A 22,476-nucleotide genomic window follows, 5' to 3' on the forward strand; every position below is an offset into this window, starting at 1 on the left:
CGGGAAGAAGGAGCGGGTTCGCGGTGACCTTACTTCGGCGGAGACAGACTTTGACCTAACACTCCGCGGTTACGTTAACAAACTCTTATTTTGTTATCTCCATCGTTTTCTTTTCGCACGGATACACGACCACTTTGGGGTCGCTCACGGAGGAAATGCGTAAACAAAAAGAAGTGTCTTTCCCTCCTTCCTTTTACTTTGTCACGGACGTCCTCCAACTGTAAGGTCCGCGACCGCGTCATTCGGGTAGGATGAGTGTTCGCGGATCGCAGAGTCCGCGTTGGGGTATTTGAAGGGGTGGGCGATGACTCGGTGTTTTTTCGGAAATCGATATTGGCCCAAAAAATGGGGTGGGCGATGGCTCGGGGATGGGCGATTACTCGGGATATTACGGTATATTTGCATTTATTAACAATTAGGTCCATATACCATGCTTTGCACAATTCAGAGATGGCATTAAGGTCCGACTGAAAATTAGTTATATCGTCGTCACAAGTTATTTCACGAAAAACCACGCAGTCATCGGCAAACAAGAGAATGTTAGAAGAAACGCAGGATGGTAGATTGTTTATGTAGATAAGAAAAAGGAGAGGACCAAGAACAGAACCCTGTGGCACACCGGAGTAAACACTAGTTGGCTGCGAGTTAGACTTGTTAGCTGAAACAAACTGTGAACGGTTAAGAAAACATTCAATCCATGTGAGAAGTTTGTGATCAAGGTTAAGTTTGTGTAGTTTATATAGTAAAAGTTTGTGGCATACCTTGTCAAATGCTTTAGAGAAGTCTAAAAAAACGCAATCGGCAAATGAGGAACGGTCAAGAATGAGGTTTAGTTTATGCGTAAATGATACCAATTGAGTTTCACAGGAGTAAGTTTTGCAGAAGCATGCTGTGAAGGTGTAAAAAAGCAGTTTGATTCAAGGAATGTAACAAGATGCGAAAACAGAATGTGCTCAAGAAGTTTACAAGGAATGCTGGTTAGTGAGATTGGTCGGTAATTGAAGGGCGAAGACTTGCTACCTGATTTATGGAGTGGAATCACCTTTTCAACCTTCCATTCCCCAGGAAGATAACCGTAGTCGAACGGCTGCTGAAAAATCTTGGAAAGTATAATAGAAGCATAGACACTTGTATGTACTTTTCAAAAACTTGGGATTAATTGAATCACATCCAGGAGACAAAGAAGGTTTAAGTGATCTAATGAACCAGTGTTGCGGAGTTGCCACTCCGGAGTTGGAATGCTTTTGGAATCATTCCACATTTTTGCGACCCCGGAATGGAATGGCGGCAACGTTGAGGAAATGGAATGGGAATGGAATCAGATGCCTTTTGCCCGGAATGGAATGGGTCCCATTCTTTATATTTTTTTATTCATTTTTCTTTTTACGTTTAGCTAAATCAGTTAATCAGCGAGTCAGTCGTTCAGAAATAAAATGAGCGGGAAACTGCAAACCCGCATGGAGCCCAACCAGACTTATACGCAAAGAAAAAAAAAGATGCAATACAAAAAACAAGCGTCAAAGCAAAGAACAAAGGGGGGAGGGAAGGGGGCGGTGGTGGCGCCTTTCACCAGTGAAGTTCAACACAAACCCGAATGCATCTGCGCCTGTTGCACGGCTCAAGGGTACGTCATCAGTCGACGTGAACTTGACCCGCTACTCTGGTGATTCGATACCCAGGAAGGAGGCCAGACGTGGCCTCGCTTTGCCGACCCAGACTTCGTACTCTTGCGACTCGTCTCGAGCGCGCTGTTTCTCGGAGAACTCGCACTTGTGCCGCCCATCTCAGGTCGCAATTCACAGGTCTCCGTTTGGATGATGCTACCCGAAACTTGAGGACTGCCATTCATGCGTTCGCTCACGCATTCACGCGTCACGCGCTCACGCGTTCGCCACACTCTCGAGGACTTTTGCAACAAAAAATGGTGACATTTTCGAGAGCGGTTTGTCACTTTCAGAGTGGAGTACCAAGAATTTCCGAAATCTAGGTGGAGTAGCATCTGTCTTGTGTGAGGTAGAAGCTTCGGTGCGACCCCTCGGGGGCCGATCAAAAAAGGTTTTGTTGTGCAGAGCCTTATGAGATGGAGGTGCAAACTCAGTACCCGGGTGCACAGCCCACCACGGAGCCCAACAAGGGGGTAGGTAATGTGCCATAGCAAGAAAGGCTTGGCTGACACAATTACACTACCAGTGCTGCCCGGGCACTATACCCTAGTGTGGTTGCAGGGACAGGGTCTGTTTCCACTCAAGGTTGGCCCTTGCCGCCTAAGAAGATGAAAAAGGAAGAGAGTGTAGAAGAAAAGAGAAAGAGGTGGAAGGAAAAGTGAAAGGAGGAAGAACAGGGTAGAAGAGGCGACTGACTGAATCATCCTGGCCGGGCCAAGCCAGGACACCAGTCTACAAGAAGCAGGGGCCGAAGCAGTGTATTGCCTCGCCCGGGGGGCCCTGAAGGGTCCAAACATACCCCGGGCTCAGCTCAACCGCAAGGAACCGCTTTTCCCCGGACACGGGTACGCCACGCACAGCCAGACGTGGGTGGGCATACCCACATGGCTGGGGTTCGTAGTGATGCCACTCACCAAGCACCCACTAAAGTAGGTGCCCCTTGCGTGCGGGTATGGTGGCCCACGTGGCTGGGGTCCGTGGTGACGCTACTCACCAAGCACCTAAGGTGCAGGCGCCCCCTGCGGGGCTCGGGGTCCGCGGAGATGCCCCTCCAAGCACCTGCTTTCACAGGTGCCCCCTGCGGGATTCGGAACAGATATTTACTTCTTGGGAGAATATCTTTCCCCATCAGCTTGTTTTGGAGCTTAAAGGTGCCCTCCGGAGCTTTCTGCGATCGTCTGTTTATGTTGTTATATTGCGTAGTAGGTGCAAGTTAATATGTATACAAAGTTTTAGAGTACAAAACCGTTTATTAAGTAAATGGCAGTAGAAATATATCGTTACTATTTTCTCTTGAAAGACAATCGCCCATTCCCTGGCCATCGCTAAAACTTGACCAATGGAAATGCTGCATCTCGCGGTGATTGCGAACGTTATTATTGCAATACTTTTTAAGCTTGTTGTAAATTAGAGTTTGAGAAAAACGTAAACTGATTGTGGTGCGGGAAACATAGTTTGCAATTATCGTTCCAAAGCCAGCGAACTATGTTTTCTCCCCGCAAGCTTGTTGCTAGGGGGTGATGCGTCGGCGCGTCGGGTCGTCTGCTTCCCGGGGCGTGTGCAAGCGTGCGTTTGCGACACACGTGTTCCTTCTTCCCGTGGATCCCGACTCCGAAGCCAGCTTTGCGATCCTTCCACGTGAATGAGTCAAACTTTTCCTTGTCATCTGTGGAATGCGACTGCGTATTGCAGTAGTTTCTTTTATCCTTTGAGCAAGCGATTTCGCTGAAATGCCGAACGTTTGTTTCGTCAAGACGTGCCGCCATCAAACTGGGAAGAACGTTCGCAAGGGCTTGCGATTCTTCTCTTTGCCGGAGAAAGAACCACGAAGGACTGCGTGGTTACGCTGCGCCGGGCGAGGGCACGACATCGAGAACCTGCCTCTCATTCCCCGTTTTTGTGCCGAACATTTCGAGCCGACTGCTTTCCGAAAGGACGACCTGCGTCATTCCCGTCTTCGATCAGATGCTGTGCCGACGCTTCTGCTTCCCGTCGCCGATGAGACCGACGATCCTCCCCCAAAGCGCAAAAAAGTCGTGGTGAGTTTTTCGATGGCTCAAATATTTTTGGGAGTGTCACGAACATGGCATTTTGCGTTGCGCAGTGCGGCTGCTTCTGGTATCTATATTCTGAACTAAGAACTGAGGAGGCATTTGTGTAACATGGGAATCCACATGGCATCAGTGGTGCCTAATGTTCCGGACTAGCGGTTCGAGAGCTTATCGCGCGAATGGTGCGGTGCATGGGGTTCTTCATTTTCGGGTTTTATATTTTTCAAAAATCGGGGGGTAAAAATCGGGCGCTATTTTTCCGGGCGATAATCGGGAAGAAATCGGGTTTTTCCAGAAACCATTCCGAAATTCGGATTTTTTTTCGGGATTTCTTTATCAATTACAAATATGTGCAATGTGTTATTTACATGAACAAAAGTGAACAAAAGTAAACAAAATATATTATATAGGCATAGGATATGTTTCTACCTTCTGATCGGCTCTGAAGTGAATCTTTGCGGAGGTCACGCAAATCGAAGGAAATTGTAACCATCAACTGATGACCAAGGAAACACCGTTTAAACAGATCCAGAATGGTTCATATTTTCTATCAAGTCCGGTGATTTCAACACTGCTTTTCGGGGAGAAATCGGGTTTAACCTGATTTTCATCAGAACTATTCGGGGGAGAAAAATGAGGTATTATCGGGTTTTACCCGAAAACGAAGAACCCTATCAGCATGCACCACCAGGATCGAACTCATTTGTAAAAAGAAAACATGAACAAATAAGATAAGAGGACAGAGTCATAAATCGCCTCTAATGGTACCACCATCACCACCCCCCTCCACTATTGACCCACCCGAAGTCAATAAATGTTTTCCCAGCTTGTTTACAGACAGGAACCCTTTCGTATCAGGTTAGAAAAGTTCCAAGTGTCCGTGACTACTAACAAGCAGGTTTTCTTTTATATCTACTCTTGTGAGCAAACTCAGTTTTTTTTTTTCTTCTCACAATCCTGCACCCACGATTGCGTGCAAACCCGCGTTTGCAAATTTGTATGCACATAGCAAATGCACACCATGATTTTGTTGCTTGGTGGCACTTCTGGACACTGAGAACTCATGGCAGTTGCTGTATGTTTCGCACTTGCGGCTATAAGTGCTCGTTGGTTGCATTTCCTTCAGTGGTTGGTAAATACATGTCAAGCTGCAGCTTTACATATGTATGTAATGTGACATCATATCGCGACATGAACATTTATTGTTGCTGAGCTAGAGACTGAAAATATTGATGGTGATGTAAGTTATAAAAACAAATATAAAGAGTGAGGCATCCCTTAGATTTGTATTACAGTGAGAGCTTTGGTTGAGTGCATGAAATTCTAAGCTATGGAAAGGCTACAAAACAATTCATGGATGTTTGCCATCAGCTAAAAAACAAGGCATCATGGATGTTTGCCGCGGTGACGGCATTGTGTGGAGTGCTCGAGTTGCACCCTTCAACCTTAAAAATATGAAATGTGTAATAAACAGTGCCCTTTGCAGACTCAGGCCTCGGCAACTGGACTGCCTGCGCCCTGCGAGGCAGAAATGACCCTCAGGGACTGTACTGCTGAGACAAACATCCCTGCAGTGGTGCCACCTGTCCCTGTCGCAGACGTGCCTGCACAGTCGCATCCACCCGAGTCTGCCTTCTCCACTTGTAGCAGTGGGGTGCCATATGAATGCACATCTCCTGTTCCCAGCAACATGCCAGACTCTGACGCAACCTACTCTCCGTCTCACAGCGAGGATTACGAGAGGGAAGTTGTGCATATAAACACATAGAATCTGTAAAGAATGCTTCACATGATCCCATTTCAGAATCGAGCATGGTGCATCAGCTCCACCACCACCACCAGAAGAAGAGCACCAGTTTCTGGTGTTCGAGAGCTGCCTAAGGGAGCTTTTCAAGACGTGCCAAGAGTGCTCAAGACTGTGCCAAACAACGATCGAAACTATCGGCACACTGATCACAGTCTACAGCATCTGCCCTGTGGAGCATGTGCGCACATGGAAAAGCCAGCCCATCGTCAACGGCAGACCAGCAGGGAACATACTGCTGACCAGCCACCTGGTCTTCTCTGGAGTGAAGATTGCCCCTACGTTGCGGATGCTACGCCATATGAACGTGCAGGTCATCTCCGACTCGAGCTTCTACGAGCATCGGAAGGCCTTCGCTGTACCTGCAATCCACAAGGTGAGCAATATGCCGGGACACTGCAGCTGCATTTTTTTCCCATATATTCAATTTTCCAATGAGGTACAAAACTGGAGCCCCAGTCACACTTCGGTTAAATGAATAAATATCTTCTTGTAGTATGCCACTTCAATGGTATAGTGCTAAGAGATAAAATTTTATACATCATGTTACATATGTGCCATGGGCTACTAAATCCACGATACTTCAATTTATTTCTGCTATGTGTAGTATCCTGGGGCAGTTCCCTGTCTGGCATTGGGTTGAGTGAGTCAGGTTCCCCGTGAGAGTCAAGAGACAGAGGGTGGTTGTTAGAATGGAAAAGGGTAGGGCAGCCTCGAGGTAACGGGCGGCCTGCTGCCTCTTTTATGAAATACACAAACATAAAAACACAAATCACAACCGAGCACAATCTAAGTCACATTCAAACTCGCTGCATTGTGCTTTCCTTTTTCTTTCACTCAGTCATTCATTCTACAACACTACACTATGCATACATAAACAGATGGGACTATTGTAGTATGCTCCATGCCTTTCTAAAGCAATATTTATCTGCATGAACAGGTCTGGCTGCAAGAGCAACAAGAACTTCTCAACGAGTTGCAGAACAAGGAGGTGGACATCTCTGCTGACGGGAGATTTGACTCCCCTGGGTTCTGTGCCAAGTACCTGACGTACACAGTCCATGTCGAGCAAATCAACAAGATTCTACACTCTGTCCAGGTTCAGCTAAAAGAGGCAAGTAGTCAGATTTACGTGAACCAGTTGCAACAATCTCATAATCTTTCTCTTGTGTTATGTCATCAGTTACTTCACTGCTATGCACTATTTTGGTAAAATATTCATTTCACACCTTTTTTTAGTCTGAACAGGCCATGGCCAGTGTCAACATGGAGAAGGAGGGCCTCCTCAAGCAGCTGCAATTCTTCAAGGAGAAAGGTATGTTCATGCTTAGTTCGTGTATATCACTACTCGGCGGCCTTTCAGGCACTCTGTTCAAATTGGCATAATCACTTATTCTTTTGCTATCTTCGGAGACCTAATGGTGCAGGTATCAAGATCCGATCGTTGGTGACTGACCGTCACCCTGCCACACGAAAGCACATGAAGACGCACAAACCCGGGATTGACCACTTCTTTGACATATGGCACATCTCCAAAAGTAAGCAATCCTAACAGGCCATTCGTGTAGCTTTTATTTTCCAGCGATCACGCTGCAGGTTTCCCTGACACGACTCTGAATTTTAGGTGTGAAAAAGAAGCTGACAGCAGCAAGCAAACGGGCTGGATGCCAAGACCTGCAAATCTGGATCCAGACAGCTACAAACCATATGTACTGGTCAGCAAGGGCTGCAGGAGGCGACGAGAAACTGCTCATCGACATCTGGCTCAGCATGCACAATCATGTCATCAACAAACACTCGGGGCACGAAGGAACCTATGGAAGGTGCCTCCATGGTGACATGCCAGAGCCGACACGACCATGGATGGATCCCAATATGTTTTTGTTCTTCCAAATGAAGGTGGTTTTTCTAAAACATGTATCATCCTCAGACTCGCAGGCCTACAACCAATTCAAGAGCATCACTGGCAACAAACTGCTCCTGAAGGACCTTGCACAGATGTCTCCACATGGACAGACATATGCTTTGGAGGCGTTCCACAGCGTCCTGATAGACTTTGCCCCGAAGTCCCAGGCTTTCAGCCCAGAAGGCATGCTTGCAAAGTAAGTCAACCAATTTACAATCACATTTCCTTTGTTTGGACACTTTCATCCAGTCCATTGTTTACCATGCGACAAACCTGACAGTCTCTTCCTAATGATCAGATAATGGAATTGGATTGATGCCAGAATAACCACTCTTTGTAAGTGGCACACTTTACCATCACTGAAATGTAACCATCTTGCAGGACTCGACTTGCAATCCTCCATTTCAACGAAAACTCAAACCGCTGCCAAGCCGTCACACGAGAGGGCAAGCCACGTTGGTCGGTTGTAACATCAAAAGCACGAAAGGGCCACCACACAGCACGACCAGAGATTACGGATCCCACTTACAGTGAGTATAACACTAACTGCAGTGTGAATGCCTTGTCCAGAGAGCCTAGGAATGTTATCATGCAAAGGTTTGAATTCTAGAGTATGTTGGAAAGCTCATCAAGGAGGCAATGAAGAGCAGCAAACAGTGGCGGTCCCTGGCTGCTGCATCGAAGGCCAACACCGTCGTCTTCCCGGCACCGATGACTGCAGCCTACACAAGGCCTCCAAAAGAGGAACTCGTGGCAGCACGAATGTCCAGGTTCGGCCAGAGTCCCCAGTAACGGCATCAAATTTCTGGTCGGGACTTCCATGCTGCCGCAGGTAAGCACACAGGACCTTGGTCCTAATCAGGGTGCAGGATAAGCAGGTGGGGAAACGGCCCATAGAAGCCTACCGCAGCGCCGTGACCGGATTGTGTACTCGTCTGCTTGTGGGTACCCCCGATTTGCAACAGATGGCGCTGCGGCGAGAGGAAAAAAATCGGAATCGGATTTGCATGGAACTTTATGGGAGAGTGCGCAAAATAAACAGAGAGCACGACAGTCTTTATTGAAAATCCACGAGAAACCATCTCCGTCAGTTTAGCCAGTCGCCACCGGTCGCCCACCTGGAGTGAGAGTTTGCGGTGCTCCACATCGATGGCACACAGAAAGAGAAAACCGAGGGGTACACAATCCGGTCGCTCATTTGGCTCTCGTTTCCCCACCTGTCTATCTTACACCCTGGTCCTAATACAGCCTTGCATGGTACGCAACCGCTTTGTTTTTCAGGACGTACGGCGAATGCAAGCAGACAGACCCAAGAGAAAACAGCCGAGCTGCAAAATGGTTCACCATTTTCCATTAGGACACCCTGACCGACAGTAAGGAGGAAGTTAGATCTGTCTGCAATCATTTTTCACAGAAATGCAGATCTCTCCTCATGAAAATGTTCCATTTTAGGGCCTAATCAAGCTGGTCATGGCATGCCTATCTCAAAAGAGGGCAAGAAACTTTAGCCGGTGGCAATGTCGGAGTCACAGAAAAGTCACAAAACAGCGAGATTCAAGGCTACAGCTCAACTTGCGGTGAGGACGACACTAACTTCAGTGTGAACGCCCATCTAGCCCAACTTGGAATGTCTAGGAGTGTAATTATGCAACAGTCTGAATTTTCACTGTAGGCTGGAAAGTCTGTCAACGAGGTGGACAGCAGCAGGCAGCAAAGACCTGGTTGGATCTTTCATGCTGCCAGTGGTAAGCACACAGGAGCCTCGTCCTAATAAAAACTACCATGGTAGGCAACCGCTTTGTTTTGCAGGACGTATGGCGAATGCAAGCAGACAGACCCAAGAGAAAACAGCCGAGCTGCAAAATGGATCATCGTTTTCCGTTAGGACACCCTGACCGACAGTAAGGAGGACATTAGATCTGTCCGCAATCATTTTTCACAGAAATACAGATCTCTCCTCATGAGAATGATCCATTTTAGGGCCTAATCAAGCTGGTCATGGCATGCCTATCTCAAAAGAGGGCAAGGAACTTTAGCCGGTGGCAATGTCGGAGTCACAGAAAAGTCACCAAACAGCGAGACTCAAGGCTACAGCTCAACTTGCGGTGAGGACGACACTAACTTCAGTGTGAACGCCCATCTAGCCCAACTTGGAATGTCTAGGAGTGTAATTATGCAACAGTCTGAATTTTCACTGTAGGCTGGAAAGTCTGTCAACGAGGTGGACAGCAGCAGGCAGCAAAGACCTGGTTGGATCTTTCATGCTGCCAGTGGTAAGCACACAGGAGCCTCGTCCTAATGAAAACTACCACGGTAGGCAACCGCTTTGTTTTGCAGGACGTACGGCGAATGCAAGCAGACAGACCCAAGAGAAAACAGCCGAGCTGCAAAATGGATCATCGTTTTCCGTTAGGACACCCTGACCGACAGTAAGGAGGACATTAGATCTGTCTGCAATTATTTTTCACAGAAATGCAGATCTCCTCTATTGATAATGCTTGATTTTAGGGCCACGATCAAGCGTAATGGAGAGATGCAAGCATTGGCCCCTGCCCTCTCAAGCCGGATTTTTCAAGCCCAGCATGGTGCACCTCTATTGTTGGCACATCAGTGCCAACAGTAGAGGCATTAGGAGATGAGGACAGGCCAGTGCTATAATTCTTCCCAGTCCATTAGCTGTAATTAGGGTTCTGCGTTCTCAGATAAACCTGATAAACTCCAAAAAACACTAGCCGTTAAAATTTTGCTGATTCAGATTCATTTGAAAAACTCAATTTTTCGGTCTGCCAGCTGTTATAAGCCCCACCAGTCTTTATATTTCCCGGAATCTTCGAACAATTTTTGCAATTTTCCTCTTATTGCAGTGTCAACTTCCGTTGCCGTGTAGCCCCTTATAATAAAAATGAGGTAGGCCCTCCACGACAGTAGATGAATACGGCTCTCATATGAAAATGCTGCTTTACTAAATTCACAAACTGCTGTTTTCTACCTTTCATTTGCCTCATCGAAAATGCCGAAAGACTCCGAACTTTGCGTACATAAATGGAAGCTCCAAATTGATGGTTCAAAAAAAAAAAAAAAACACCCTCTAATTTTGCTAAAAAAATTAAATTCAAGAACGCAGGATCCTAGCTATAATTTGTGCAAGCTTTCAAGATCGAGGAAATCGGTGACCGTATTGTCATATTCATTGTGGGCACACCACAATGAAGGCGGATCAAGTGCTATTTTGAATAGCATGTAGTTCTGCACCAGAGATCCCATCCCCAGTTCACAAGCTTAGCCCATCGCAGCAGTTTTAGAAAATTGAAGCATTTTCGGAACCCAACCGACACTTTTCTGAAGACTGTAACACAATGCCTTATCCATCTTTCTTTTCATGTGCTGACGAGCGGACATGCTGTGGAGACTGCACCGAGGCGGGGCAGCCCGCCCGTGTTTCCAATAAATGGGGTTTTCATCCAGGAGGTAGGTTGGTAATGCAGCAATAACATAAGTGGGTGGTTGCATATAACTAGGGTTCTGCGTTTTCGGTTTCTATTTTTCCAAAATTCGGCGTACGTTTTTCGGTGTTTATTTTAAAATTCAATTTTCGGTGTTTTTCGGCGTATATTTATGCCCACAAAAGTTTATCAGCTTTTTTCGGTAAATATAAAATAAACACCAACGGACACCGGATCGGATGATCCTTCTAGCTCTGATACTTGTGATCACTCAAAGAATAACGGCATAGGTACATTGAAAAAAAAAATGGACCCTTTATTTGGCAAATGTGTGCAGCTCTAAAAGAAACAAGGAAAAACCTGAGAAGCACGAACAAGTCAGATATAAAGCCTATGCCCGAAAAACATAGAACTTCACCTTCTGTACATCAGGATTACGTTATCTTATAATAGTACACCCAGATGTACGTTCCCAGGTTCTCCTCGTTGATCCGCAGCCTTTCTTTCCTGTTGCTATGGCCCTGAGCTTCAAGAATGCCCTCTCAACACTAATACTGGACAGTGGCAGGCTGAGAGGAAGCGCTGCCTGAGCCCAACTCGGTTAATCAACCAATTGTGACCGCCAAAAGAGAGACGGTGCGACTTTGTGAAGCTCAACACAGCATGCAGAGCTTGCATCAAGTCAGTCTTCCTTAAAACGAGTTTGAAAACGCGCTCATACATGGCAAAGTTATGGGGCATTTCGGACTTCAAGTTTTGATCGATGATGCGCACATTAAACCAAAACGTCGTGATGGCATCCGTGTATCCCATACATTCGGACACGTTTCGAAAGACACTGTTGGTCCACGTTTTCGCCACGGCTCTGCGGTACGACTGGAAGGTCAAAGTGACATTTTCCGGTTAAAACTGAATTTTAGAAAATTGACTCGACATACTTTTATCGGTTTTAATAAAAAAAATGCCGAACCTAAAAACTGACCTTTTTCGGTTAAAACCGAATTTCCGAAAATGGATTCGGCGTACTTTTATCGGTTTAAACCGAAAACTCCGAACCCTACATATAACACTGGAAATATTAACAGAAGTTTTTTATGGCAATTTAAAAACTGCTGCATTTTCCAGTCTACACCACGGTTTTCCCCCCGTCTGCAACATTTGTCTTCTGTCATTATTGACCTGCTTGCAAATAAGTAAGGCACATTTGGTAACCTTACGATTGAAATAAACTGCATTAATTTTCCAACAACTTGACTTCTCGGTACCAGAACCTGGAAGGTGTAGAAATTTGCATGACCAAAAGGAAATAATTTCATATTTGAAAACAAGTGATGCCGATGGTAGTACTAATTTTGTGATCCCCTGGATGATTTCTGCATTGTGAGGTCAATACATGGGTCGATGTAACTAGAATACTGCACTATGCCTAACTAAAAACCCGACCGAAATTGTGCCATTGCCTCAAAGTATTTGCATGATGTGAGGGTATACTTGCCAATTATAACGACAATATAAACTAACAATCGTAGTATTCACTGAAATATATAAGCAGATCCTATTTATCACCGGGAGGAAAAATCCAGGGTAACTGGGCTGTGGAGGCATAGAATATTCCATGCAGGGGATCTATTGTGCATGCTCAAAAAGCATTCCACAGCCAAGTAAAAAAAGGATTTCGCAGAAGGCTTGGACTGGAAAAGTCTATACTAGAGCACATGTTGAGAGTACAGTAATGAAATGTAGGTTGGCAATGAATTCTAAATAAAAAAAGTAAAACAATTTACAGCATGCCTATAGTCGGTGACAGGTCAAGAACGAAGTGGAAGCTCCTCCCACCTCTTTCCACTTTAGTAGAGCGAATGCTGGAGAGGAGGCGACCTCCTCTCCGTCGTTCGCCGCACTGAAGTGGAAAGGTGTGGGAGGAGCTTCCACTTCGTTCTTGACCTGTCACCGAGTATAGTCACCCAAGCAGAACGTCATTTGTTTGTCATGTTAGCCACGTCGTCATCCAGACCCTCGGAACTATTGACGTCCCTCTGAAAACTGCAGCAATCGCAATTCGCCTTTCTTCGCCTCATCGCACCGGCACGCTCAGACGGCTGATGTAGGGAAGCATCTTGTAGCTTGATGCAGTCAGATTTTTCCAGGTTATATGCAGTTTCCCCATTTGAAAGAACAGATCCAGAAGAAAGTAGAAGTACACTGCACAACACTGTTAGTGCGAACATGACATCGGTGCTTTTTCTATCTTTACTTTAAAATGGTATTAGTGGGTGCCAAATTTTACTGCTTAGGTTAGTGTTCCAAATGAGCACTTCTCACGCCCTAGTAGTTTTGATGACAGCCTTTGGATTCTAGGAGGAAAATGAAGCAATCCGGTCGTGTGACTCAAATCAAATTTGGGGGTTTTACGTGCCAAACCAACGACGGGCATCTGGCACGCCCCAGCGGAGGACCGAGGATTAATTTTGACCACCTGGGGATCTTTTGACGTGCAATCGAAAGCTCGATTACCAAGCTGCCTTCTCTGCAATAAACCTCCATCAGATTGCAGGCACCTCGGCCGGGATTCGAACCCGCCACATGGGGATCCGTAGGCCGGCACTCTCGCCTCGGAGCCACCGAGGCAGCTTCGTCGTGTGACTGAATGCGACGTAGGTGCACTGGCTTTGGTTTGACTACGATCATGTGATCATAGTTATGGTCACGTGATATCGTAGATAATAGGTCACGTGATTTAGAGGATTCCGTTCATGGCTACGAGCGACTTCACACACATGCAGGGAGGGTGAAGAGACAAGGGAAGGGGGTTGCGTGGTCTCTAGGTCAACGCAATTTATTCTGCATCCCTGTAGCCCGCATACACGTCAGCAGGGTACCTGCCCCTAATTGTCTTGACCACACAGGATGGCAGGGGCCGCCTATTCTTCTTTCCCAAGCGGCTCCACAGCCACAGGGCACACTGCCTGTAGGCTGCAAATCTGTAGTGCCTGGAACATTGACAGAGATTGGATGTAAGAAGCAAAGCCTATCACTCTGTTGGCAAATTCTACACTTGTTTTCATTTCTCTAGGCATGTAATCATACTCTGCTTTTCTGTTACGTCCACTCCAGCTATCACATAGCAGAATCCCTATTTGGCAGTCCATGTCGGATGGGCTAGACATGGAAGCCAAATTGAAGTGAACTGCTGTAGATTCATTCTAAATGCTCGAGTTTAAAAAAAAAAAAAAAAAAAAACTATAGGCCTTGGTTCTCCTAACGCACCTCCAACTCTAATCGACACAACAACCAGTTATACACCGGAATTAACAAGGAAGGAATATCTGTTGCGTGGTCATGATACATAAAATAAGTTCACAGGGTCCCAGTTCATAGTTGTAGATAATATCTGTCATTGGTGTTGGTGACGAATATTGCATCGCTGTGTTTTGGGAAGGACACATCAAAATTATGTGCACTGGCCAGAGGGAATGGGAGCCATTCATCCAGAACAGGGGAAAGCTCCCCATATGATGTTGTTTAATTTGGGACAAAACAGTGCAGTTCGTAAGCCTGTGAAGTAGTGGTGTGCAAATATTGGTTCGAATCAAATAGTGAAACTGTCGTTTCTAGCATCAACAGTGCAAAAAGAGCCGGTCGCATCGGCTTCCCTTTGCAGCGCAAAGGTTATGGCAAACGTACTATTCAATTTGAACCAAAATTCGCACACACCTACTGCAAAGGTTTTCTGCACACAAGTGCCAGGGAATGTGAACTCATCAGAGAACGTCCCAATTTAACATTGTCTAAAGTGCTGCTGGCACTGCCGAAGCTTGGCATTGGTACTGGTGATTAGGGATTTGAGAATAGCAGCCTGGCCATGAGTGTTCTATGAAGCTCGCAAAGAACAGTTTTGGTGTAAACATACGAGCTGAAGTGCTCACGCAATACTGGAGTGGCTCCAGCAGTTGTGATTTCATGTCTCTCCGACACAATCCGTGTCAATATCCGAACATGTCATTCTGACAGCTCCCATTTGCCATGACAGCTGCTACCACCCCCATGTGTTTATTGGTCCTAAATACCTTAGGGCTCAGGGCACCGCAATCATTTGCTATTTGGTCATATACGCATCTGCAAGACACATATATCAACATTTTTCCCCGTTTTAGACTGCGATATGTCTTCCATTATGCTGTGTTGATTTAGAGGTGACACTACTATCATCAGAGTAGTGGGGATACATATGAGCCCCCCCAGGCCTCCCCATTCTTGCACGAGAAACTTTGAATTTCAGTGTTTATTTCAATGAATAGTGTTGTTAGAAAAATATTTTAACGAAAAATGATGCGATACTGTTTGGTGACCTATTCCAATCTCGAATCCTTTCTGTCATACTCACCTATGTGGGCACTGCAACATCATCTGTTAAAAAAAAAGCATGGATCTCGACGACGACAGCCTGCTTCTGAATAAGCTGTCCAGACATGGCACTCCTAAAAAACTATCCCAGCATAGCGTGCAAAGAATGCCACACCAGCGGTGCAAGTGTTGCTGGCACCACAAGGAACATGTCGAGGTGATCATCCACCGGCTTCAGGGTGTCTGGCATCTGCATCCAAAAATAGTGTAAATCAAGACCCAGACACCCAATAATTATCACCCCACCTTGAGATTTTGGCTTTTCAACTAGATCTGGGGATTAAGGGATCGAAGCTAGGAAGGATTGGAGGGCAGGACGCCTTGACATGTCTCTGACTGGGGTGTTTACTGCCCTATATACCTCCCATGGACCAAAAGCCGTCCCAAAGTGGCAACAAAATATGTTACGGGAGCCAAAGTGTCATGCTGTCAGATGCCGGCAAAGTTACGACAGAGAAAACGAGCAGATGCAAGTGCGGCTGTTGTCGTGGCGTCCCCCCTTGTGACAATCAAGTGAGCACAAACTATTGTGCAGCTCTTGACACAACAAATTAGGCAGCTGCCATACGCACATGGACTCTTCTGGCACCGCCAAAATTCTTGACGTGGCAGATTTTTATAAAAAAAGTAAGCAAACGTAAAAGAACGCATTGCAAGCGTCCCGGCTGGTGCCTTTGTTGCAATGATGTTCACATGCACGTAAGGGCAACTTCGGCAGGCTTGCAGTTACACGTGCTTCGTCGCGCGGGCGGAGACAACGGCTGTTTGACCGAAACCATGCCACTCCGCGCTCCGTCGCCAACTGCATGGTTCCCAAAATAGTATGCAAAATGTAACTGTCCAGCATACGACAATAAACAGTCCAGCGACTTGTGCTTGCCAGGCCGGCAGGCGAGGTACAGGCTAAACACACAGAAAAAAAGAACCTGAGCGTATTGATGCAAGACACTGCGAATCAAGGTCAAAAAAGTTCTTGGAGCGCTTCGTGCAACGACTGAACTCGAGACAAACAAGCACGCTGTGCGGGTTCAGCGTGCAGACATTGCCTTCTTTGCTTTAGCTCACTTCTCTTCACCAACTTTCTTTTGCGGCAGATTTTTCACGTACCGGGGTCCCTCTCGAAAGAAAGCCCACCAGGAAAAACCTAAGTAATCAAAACTTTGCAGAGCAGTCATTGAGTTAGAGAGGGATTTTTATAGCAGCGTATGATTTAAACAAGAGCAGGAATGTCGATGCGTTTCAGTTTAGTAAGCGCCATATCTGCAGCGACGTGGGACGGCAACACACAACGTCGCGCGAGCGCTTCAGCTCAAAAAGTAACTCCCGCCGCGCAAAAACGTGGTTTTGTCTCACAGCATGACGGCATGTTTGGCACCCGATACACTAACGTCTGAGAGTCCGCACACGCCCATGTCTACCGCTAAAAAAAAAAAAAAAAAGACGCGAGACGGGATTCCTGAGACGACGAGTGCACGAAACGCGAGACGTCGGGAAAAATCATGCAAGACCAAATAGACGATTAATACAGGGTACTTTGTGTCGGGTGGCGTCTTGTGCGACCTAGCTTACAGATGCTCAATTACGGTTCTCAGTTTCGTTTCGTTTTTGGAAGGCGACCAAAATTGCTTCTTTGGCGCAGGCTTGGCACGGATTAGCCATATTTCGGGGAAATGTAGCAGGATGTAGCAAAGTTAGCCCCTTGGTGCAGTTTGGCGCAATTGGCGCAGCAATCACATCACTGCACTGTTTATAAGTGTGTCTCACCCACACCTGGACAGATGCCTCCGAGTCATCAATGTCCGCAAAGACATCCTCGCGTGGCTTTCTGAATATGGAGGGCATTATGCTCATTGACTGCATGTAACTGGCCACCACCATCAACATCGCCCCGTATGTGGCTACCCTCAGGTGATTGCGCGATTCACGAGAAGCTGCCCGGGAAAGGGGCGGCAGGTACGCTCTTGCAGCATGACAATGCCCATCCCTACATTCACCGTACTCCCTCAACCTAGCCCGCAGTGACCATCAGCCATTCAGCACCATGAAAAAACCACCTATGAGGACCCTATTTCATGGACACTGGTGAACTCGAAGCGGCTGTCCAGGCGTGGGTGCGAAGCACTCCCAAAGAGTGGTCCCGGAACGGAACGGAAAGGCTGCCACACTACTAGAACCAGTGCGTTCGTCTCCAGGGGGACTACGTTGAGGAGGTCGACACACCTACCTAATAAATCGTAAATCAGTATGGTACGCCCCCCATATGGCTGCACTGCCTTGACAATTATAGTATGGGAAGGAGGAAATTTTTTATTTTTTGGAGTGCATGGCCTGCAGTGGCATAGCCAGAAATTTGTTTTAGGGGGGTGTTTTACATTGCTGGTGTGTGTGTGTGTGGGGGGGGGGAGGGGGGATAATTTGCATCGCTGGGCGAATGGAAGGTTTCTAGTTCGCATTGCCATTGCATTGTCAACGGTGCACGAACCAGAGCAATGAGCCTTCAATGACTGCCTTTTTGTGTAGTTTCTTGACCAAAAAGCATGCAAACACCGTCTAAAGCCCCTTCTGACAATTTGGATACTGGAGTAAAGAATATGACTTTTGCCGATAGGGTTGGAATATAAGTCTCCACTTGCCTTCTAGAGGAAAGACGTAGTGGCATCCATGGACTCAACAGCAATCTGTGCCTATGTCATCGTTCTCAAGTTTTTGATTGTTTTGACCAGAGAACATTGCACTCGCTTGGGACACCCAAAAATTGAAAGGATGCATTATCGAAATGCCAAAAATAAAAAATGCTGAAAGAACAAACCGCCGAAATCTCTATTAGCCGAATCACCCGGTACCAGAGACCAAACAATTCCAAAATATTATGTTCAACACGAACCTACAGGGTTCTAGATTGAGAAAGTCGAAGACACATTTGTTCTGCCAGAGGAATTCTTTGTTTGTTGAATATGATCTAATAGTTTGTGCGTATTTCCCAAAGAAAGCTAAGGATGTTGAGCTTGTCCCAGTTGCCCAAAGCGGCTGTCAGGCTCTCTCCTCGCATGCTTTGCTTCTTGTGTGGTAGATGGCGAGGTTCTAATCTGATTTCTGCCTCGATGTCGTCTTCGAGCGCAGCTTGCACATTTTTCATGCTCCTAATTTGGCGGAAGACACTTCCATGATTCCAACACACTGGTGCAGCTAGCATCTGCCAATACCGTACCAAATATGGCGATCAGATATGTACGCATTCTCACCTTTCGGCGTTTTGCTGTTCGGCATTTTATTTTTCGACGTTTCAATGTTTGGCCTTTACATTTTGATTTTCGTCATTTTGATATCGGCCCCTGTTTTGATGGGCTTGAAGGTCACACGCAGAGACCAGACCAGGTAAAAGGACGAGGATGTCTGAGCTGAAGGTGCCAACTGTACTGTCGACGTTGACAGTGCACTTGAAGCAGTTGGTGTTTGTTTCTTCTCAAAAAGATTGCCCAGCATCAACTTAGCTGGCATAGCTAAGCTCATTTTTAAGATAGCAACAAGGCATTGATGCATGCAAGATAAAGTAGGTGTGCAGTTTTCTGAACTCTTAGCTCTGAGAAACAAAGTGACTGGAGCATCCTTCCCCAACACGGTTGCGAATTACTGCGTCAATATCATAACTTCGTGCTTATTTATTTGTTGCTTCGAAAGTGTTGTTCTGTAGTATAGTGCTGGTCCAGTCCATGAAGCTAGCAGGAAAGAATCTGGAAACAGTAATTCTTCGTTTTTCCGAACTTGGGAAAATGCAAAAGCTACGGCATCAGCAAGCCAATCGGGGCGTGTAAGAACAATGCATGTGACAACGTAATGTCTTAGTGTACTCCTGTAGAATCTTGGCACGTGCTTAGCTGCGTCGCTCAGACTGGCCCACAAGGGCAGTAGCTTTCACCCTTTGCTGAGTTATGCTAAGACAGAAAAGCAAGGAAACTGCATGAGACGAATACAATCTCGGGAGTCAGTTAATCTTCGCCTCTCGTTGACAAAGTAGGACTTTCAAGCCTTTGCGGCCACCTGCTCTCTGCGAGCTTGTAGAGGGGCTTCAGGCGCTAATTCGGCTCTGTTCAGAGACACCATTTGAGCAAGCTGCGAGCCAGACTTGGGTTTCTGACACGGACTGCGTTATCTTTGTCGTTTGCGCCAAAGCCAAACGTGTGGGATATCCACTGCTCTCTTGAGAGACAGAGAAAGAGAGAGAGAGGGAACCTTTATTAGTTACACCATAGTCCGGTGCTTGATTGGGGCCACCAGTGCTCACCCGGTACAGCACGGACATGCTGTACCAGTAGGAGCAGTAGTGTATCAACGAGTTGAAGTTGGGGGGGGGGGGGGGCGAGCCAGCCAGCCTGCCTAGTCAGAGGGTCGAGAAGGGTGAAAAAGAGGGAGGTAAGGGAGCATTGGGCATGGGGACAACGCCAAAGCATATGTACATCCAAGGTGTCGCCTTCTATTGCTCTCGACGAGGCGAGGCCGTCTCGACAAGAGACGAGGCCATGTGACTGTCGTATATTTCATAGTGCTATTGTTGCATAACATTGCATCTAAACAGAGCAAGAAAATGACATATCTAAACTGATAACCGCAAATGCAAGGAAAAATAGCTCTCCATGATCTGGCCTAACGGGAAGAAGTGTAACACTCGAAGAGGCCGGTCTCGTCAGAACAGTTCGTTTAGAACATATAAGAATTGTGTAGTTTATAGTCGGACAGCAGTTGGAAGTGTTCGTGTTTCTGTATTGAACAAATGACTGGGTGGTAACTAGGCAGGCTGCTTCTCATTTAGTCTCTTGAAAGCCTCCCTGGAGCGCTATATTGCGCCTGGACAGTGGGGGTTATGATTAATTTCACTATCGGCAACACAAACAATTCATCGACCGCTTCCCAGGATGGTGCTAAACGTTCATCTAGCCTAACAACAAGTTATTACAAGTACGTATGTACGCTGTGAATCGGACAGTGAACGTAGTTGCCGAGGGCACGGTCCTCACCGAGACATGGTGAGTTTGCTCACGCGCAAAGCATGACATCGTACTCACTCGCTGGCACTTGCGCCCATCCCTTGCTGCCCGTAGTGCCGCATGTTGAGGTAGGCCAACCTCAACACCTCAGGGTTGAGGCACAGGGCCTCGAAGTCCGGGTGGCCCGTTACGCAGCCCTGCCGGCCCTGCTGCTTCCGTGCGACGGCCGGGTATTCGCGGCAGCAGACGCACTCGACGACGGTCTCCATCGGCGCGCAGGAACCACATAGACACCTTCGCAGAAAACACGCATCAATTACCCAATAAAGCGGGGTATAATGGAGCGCACCACGTACCAGTCCGTGTTCCCAAGCCGCCCGGTTCCATCGTCGGGTGCGTCTTCCAGCTCTTGCGTACTCGCTTCACCGCGGCGCGGCCGTTCGTCGTTGCCACAGTCGGTGCCCGCAGCGCTGCGTTCGTCGACGTCGCGCATCGGGGTCGAATCATAGGATATGGCACCCATGTCAGCTGTCCGTTCCAGGATTTCGAGCTCTAGAGACGTTAGGTCCGAAAGGTCCATAGCGCGACCGTGCGATGCGACGAACGACGAATGCTGAGCACAAAGTCCGGGCAACTTTGGTCCGGGCCCCTTGACGACGGTCCGCGCGTGTCCGCGTGTTGGAGAGATTCCTCCGCGGGTCGGCGGTCGGTGACGCGCAGTGACACTGGAATCCTTCGATTGCCATTGGCTGATGCGTAAAGAGATGCCCCTCCCGTTTTTCGGGGTCATCTCAGAAAGGGGGGCGTGCCGGGGACTTTGATAGCAATTTTAATAGGGAAATCCGCCGCGCATGACCGTAATTTTACGATTTTTAGGATCCTTAGGACCCATAGATTGAGTTACCGCCATAAATAGACCATCGCAGAACGCTCCGGAGGGCTCCTTTAAGGAGCCTCTCAATGCTTGTCCACGGGAGGCCTTCCTTGATGACGTAGTCCATAATGAGCACTGGGCGTCTCCAATGGACATTGACGTTCCGTTCCCCAGAGGAGTTGCGAATTCAAAGAATTTCCGTTCACTGCATGCATCTGTGGCGCTTACCACCTTCTGTTTCTCCCTCGTCAGTACTTTCTGGAGATCGAGCTGTATTGCCATGTTCAGAAGTAACTGGTTCGTTGCCAGTACTGGTGGACTGAGTCGACGTGCTTGGAACTGTTGACATAACCTTACTTTGTGTTGAACTGAGGCTTGCACTACCGCCGTGTGTCCTATGCCTTTGTGCTCTAGACTTGGGGATGTACTCACAAGGCACGGCACTCAGCTTTAAATACCGTTTCCGAGCTCTGTGCTTGGAAAGCATCTTCCGCGGTAGTGAAGGCAAATCACGGCGGTGAGGATGCGACCCATGACAAAGCTGAGAAGTAAGCAAAAGTAGTGTGCAGAAGGGAGACGTTGGCAGAGGCATTCAGCCGTGCAACCAGAAATAAACAGTTGATGATGATGACTACTGAACGCTAAACAATTGATAATGATGATTACACAAACTTTTTTGCAGATTATAATTAAGTGCAAAATTGTTTATAAAGTGTTACATATTTAATATAGCCTTTGAATAATTGCAGCAGCATGAGAGATGGGGTTTAATCAGTCTAATTGTTACAAATCGCAAAGGTTCAAATCCAGACCAGCCCAATATCTGATATTGCAGCCAAGTCGAGGCGGAGCCGGATTAGGTTTGTCACTCCATTTTATAGCTTGTTTTGCCGATCACGTGTGCGTATTTGCTAGTTAAGTTCGACTGTGGTTCCGAAACCTGCAAAAAATGCATGCTCTTGTTCGGTTTCCGAATGACGGTGATAATAAGCTGCACATCAAGCCAGTAGATCGCGTAAAAGACCTGCACCCGGCCGACGAGGAGAGGACTTTGACGCAAAGGCTGTGTACTGCGTGTTCTAGTACGACCCCGGTAGTGAAGCCAACAGCGGGTACCACCCAGCACAGATTTTGATGATGGCAGGTAGGAGCTTTTTGCGTGACACATATTTCTGTTTTGTTGCTTAACCTTGCAAAGTAAAGATGCAAGCCAGCCCTGTCTTATTTCACAGAAACACAAGAAGGCCTACGGGAGAAACAGAAGGTGGCAAGAGTCTGCAAAATGCCAATCTCTGTTTCCGAGTTTGAAGACGAGGACGGAACGATGTCCCAGACAACCGCATTGCAG

At 47.1% G+C, this 22,476-nt stretch overlaps 2 protein-coding genes across 2 annotated transcripts; one reads left to right on the forward strand and one right to left on the reverse strand.

The window, feature by feature from the left end:
• Positions 1–6,654: 6,654 nt before the first annotated feature.
• LOC120836859 lies at positions 6,655–8,766 on the forward strand. The gene is made up of 7 exons (XM_042291276.1): positions 6,655–6,834; positions 6,947–7,057; positions 7,144–7,392; positions 7,450–7,621; positions 7,807–7,955; positions 8,036–8,257; positions 8,707–8,766. Exons 1-6 carry the CDS (start codon positions 6,771–6,773, stop codon positions 8,215–8,217), a joined length of 927 nt encoding a protein of 308 aa, XP_042147210.1. The 5' UTR covers positions 6,655–6,770; the 3' UTR covers positions 8,218–8,257; positions 8,707–8,766.
• A 4,750-nt stretch (positions 8,767–13,516) lies between these two features.
• Positions 13,517–20,694, reverse strand: LOC120836881. The gene is made up of 3 exons (XM_040205978.3): positions 20,611–20,694; positions 20,333–20,548; positions 13,517–13,858 (listed from the first exon to the last, which is right to left on the reverse strand). The coding sequence occupies exons 2-3, from the start codon at positions 20,521–20,523 to the stop codon at positions 13,705–13,707; spliced, it is 345 nt and encodes a 114-aa protein (XP_040061912.1). The 5' UTR covers positions 20,524–20,548; positions 20,611–20,694; the 3' UTR covers positions 13,517–13,704.
• Positions 20,695–22,476: the final 1,782 nt, after the last annotated feature.

Source organism: Ixodes scapularis, unplaced genomic scaffold, assembly GCF_016920785.2.
Source record: "Ixodes scapularis isolate PalLabHiFi unplaced genomic scaffold, ASM1692078v2 PGA_scaffold2__306_contigs__length_199485367, whole genome shotgun sequence".
Classification (NCBI taxonomy): Eukaryota; Metazoa; Arthropoda; class Arachnida; order Ixodida; family Ixodidae; genus Ixodes; species Ixodes scapularis.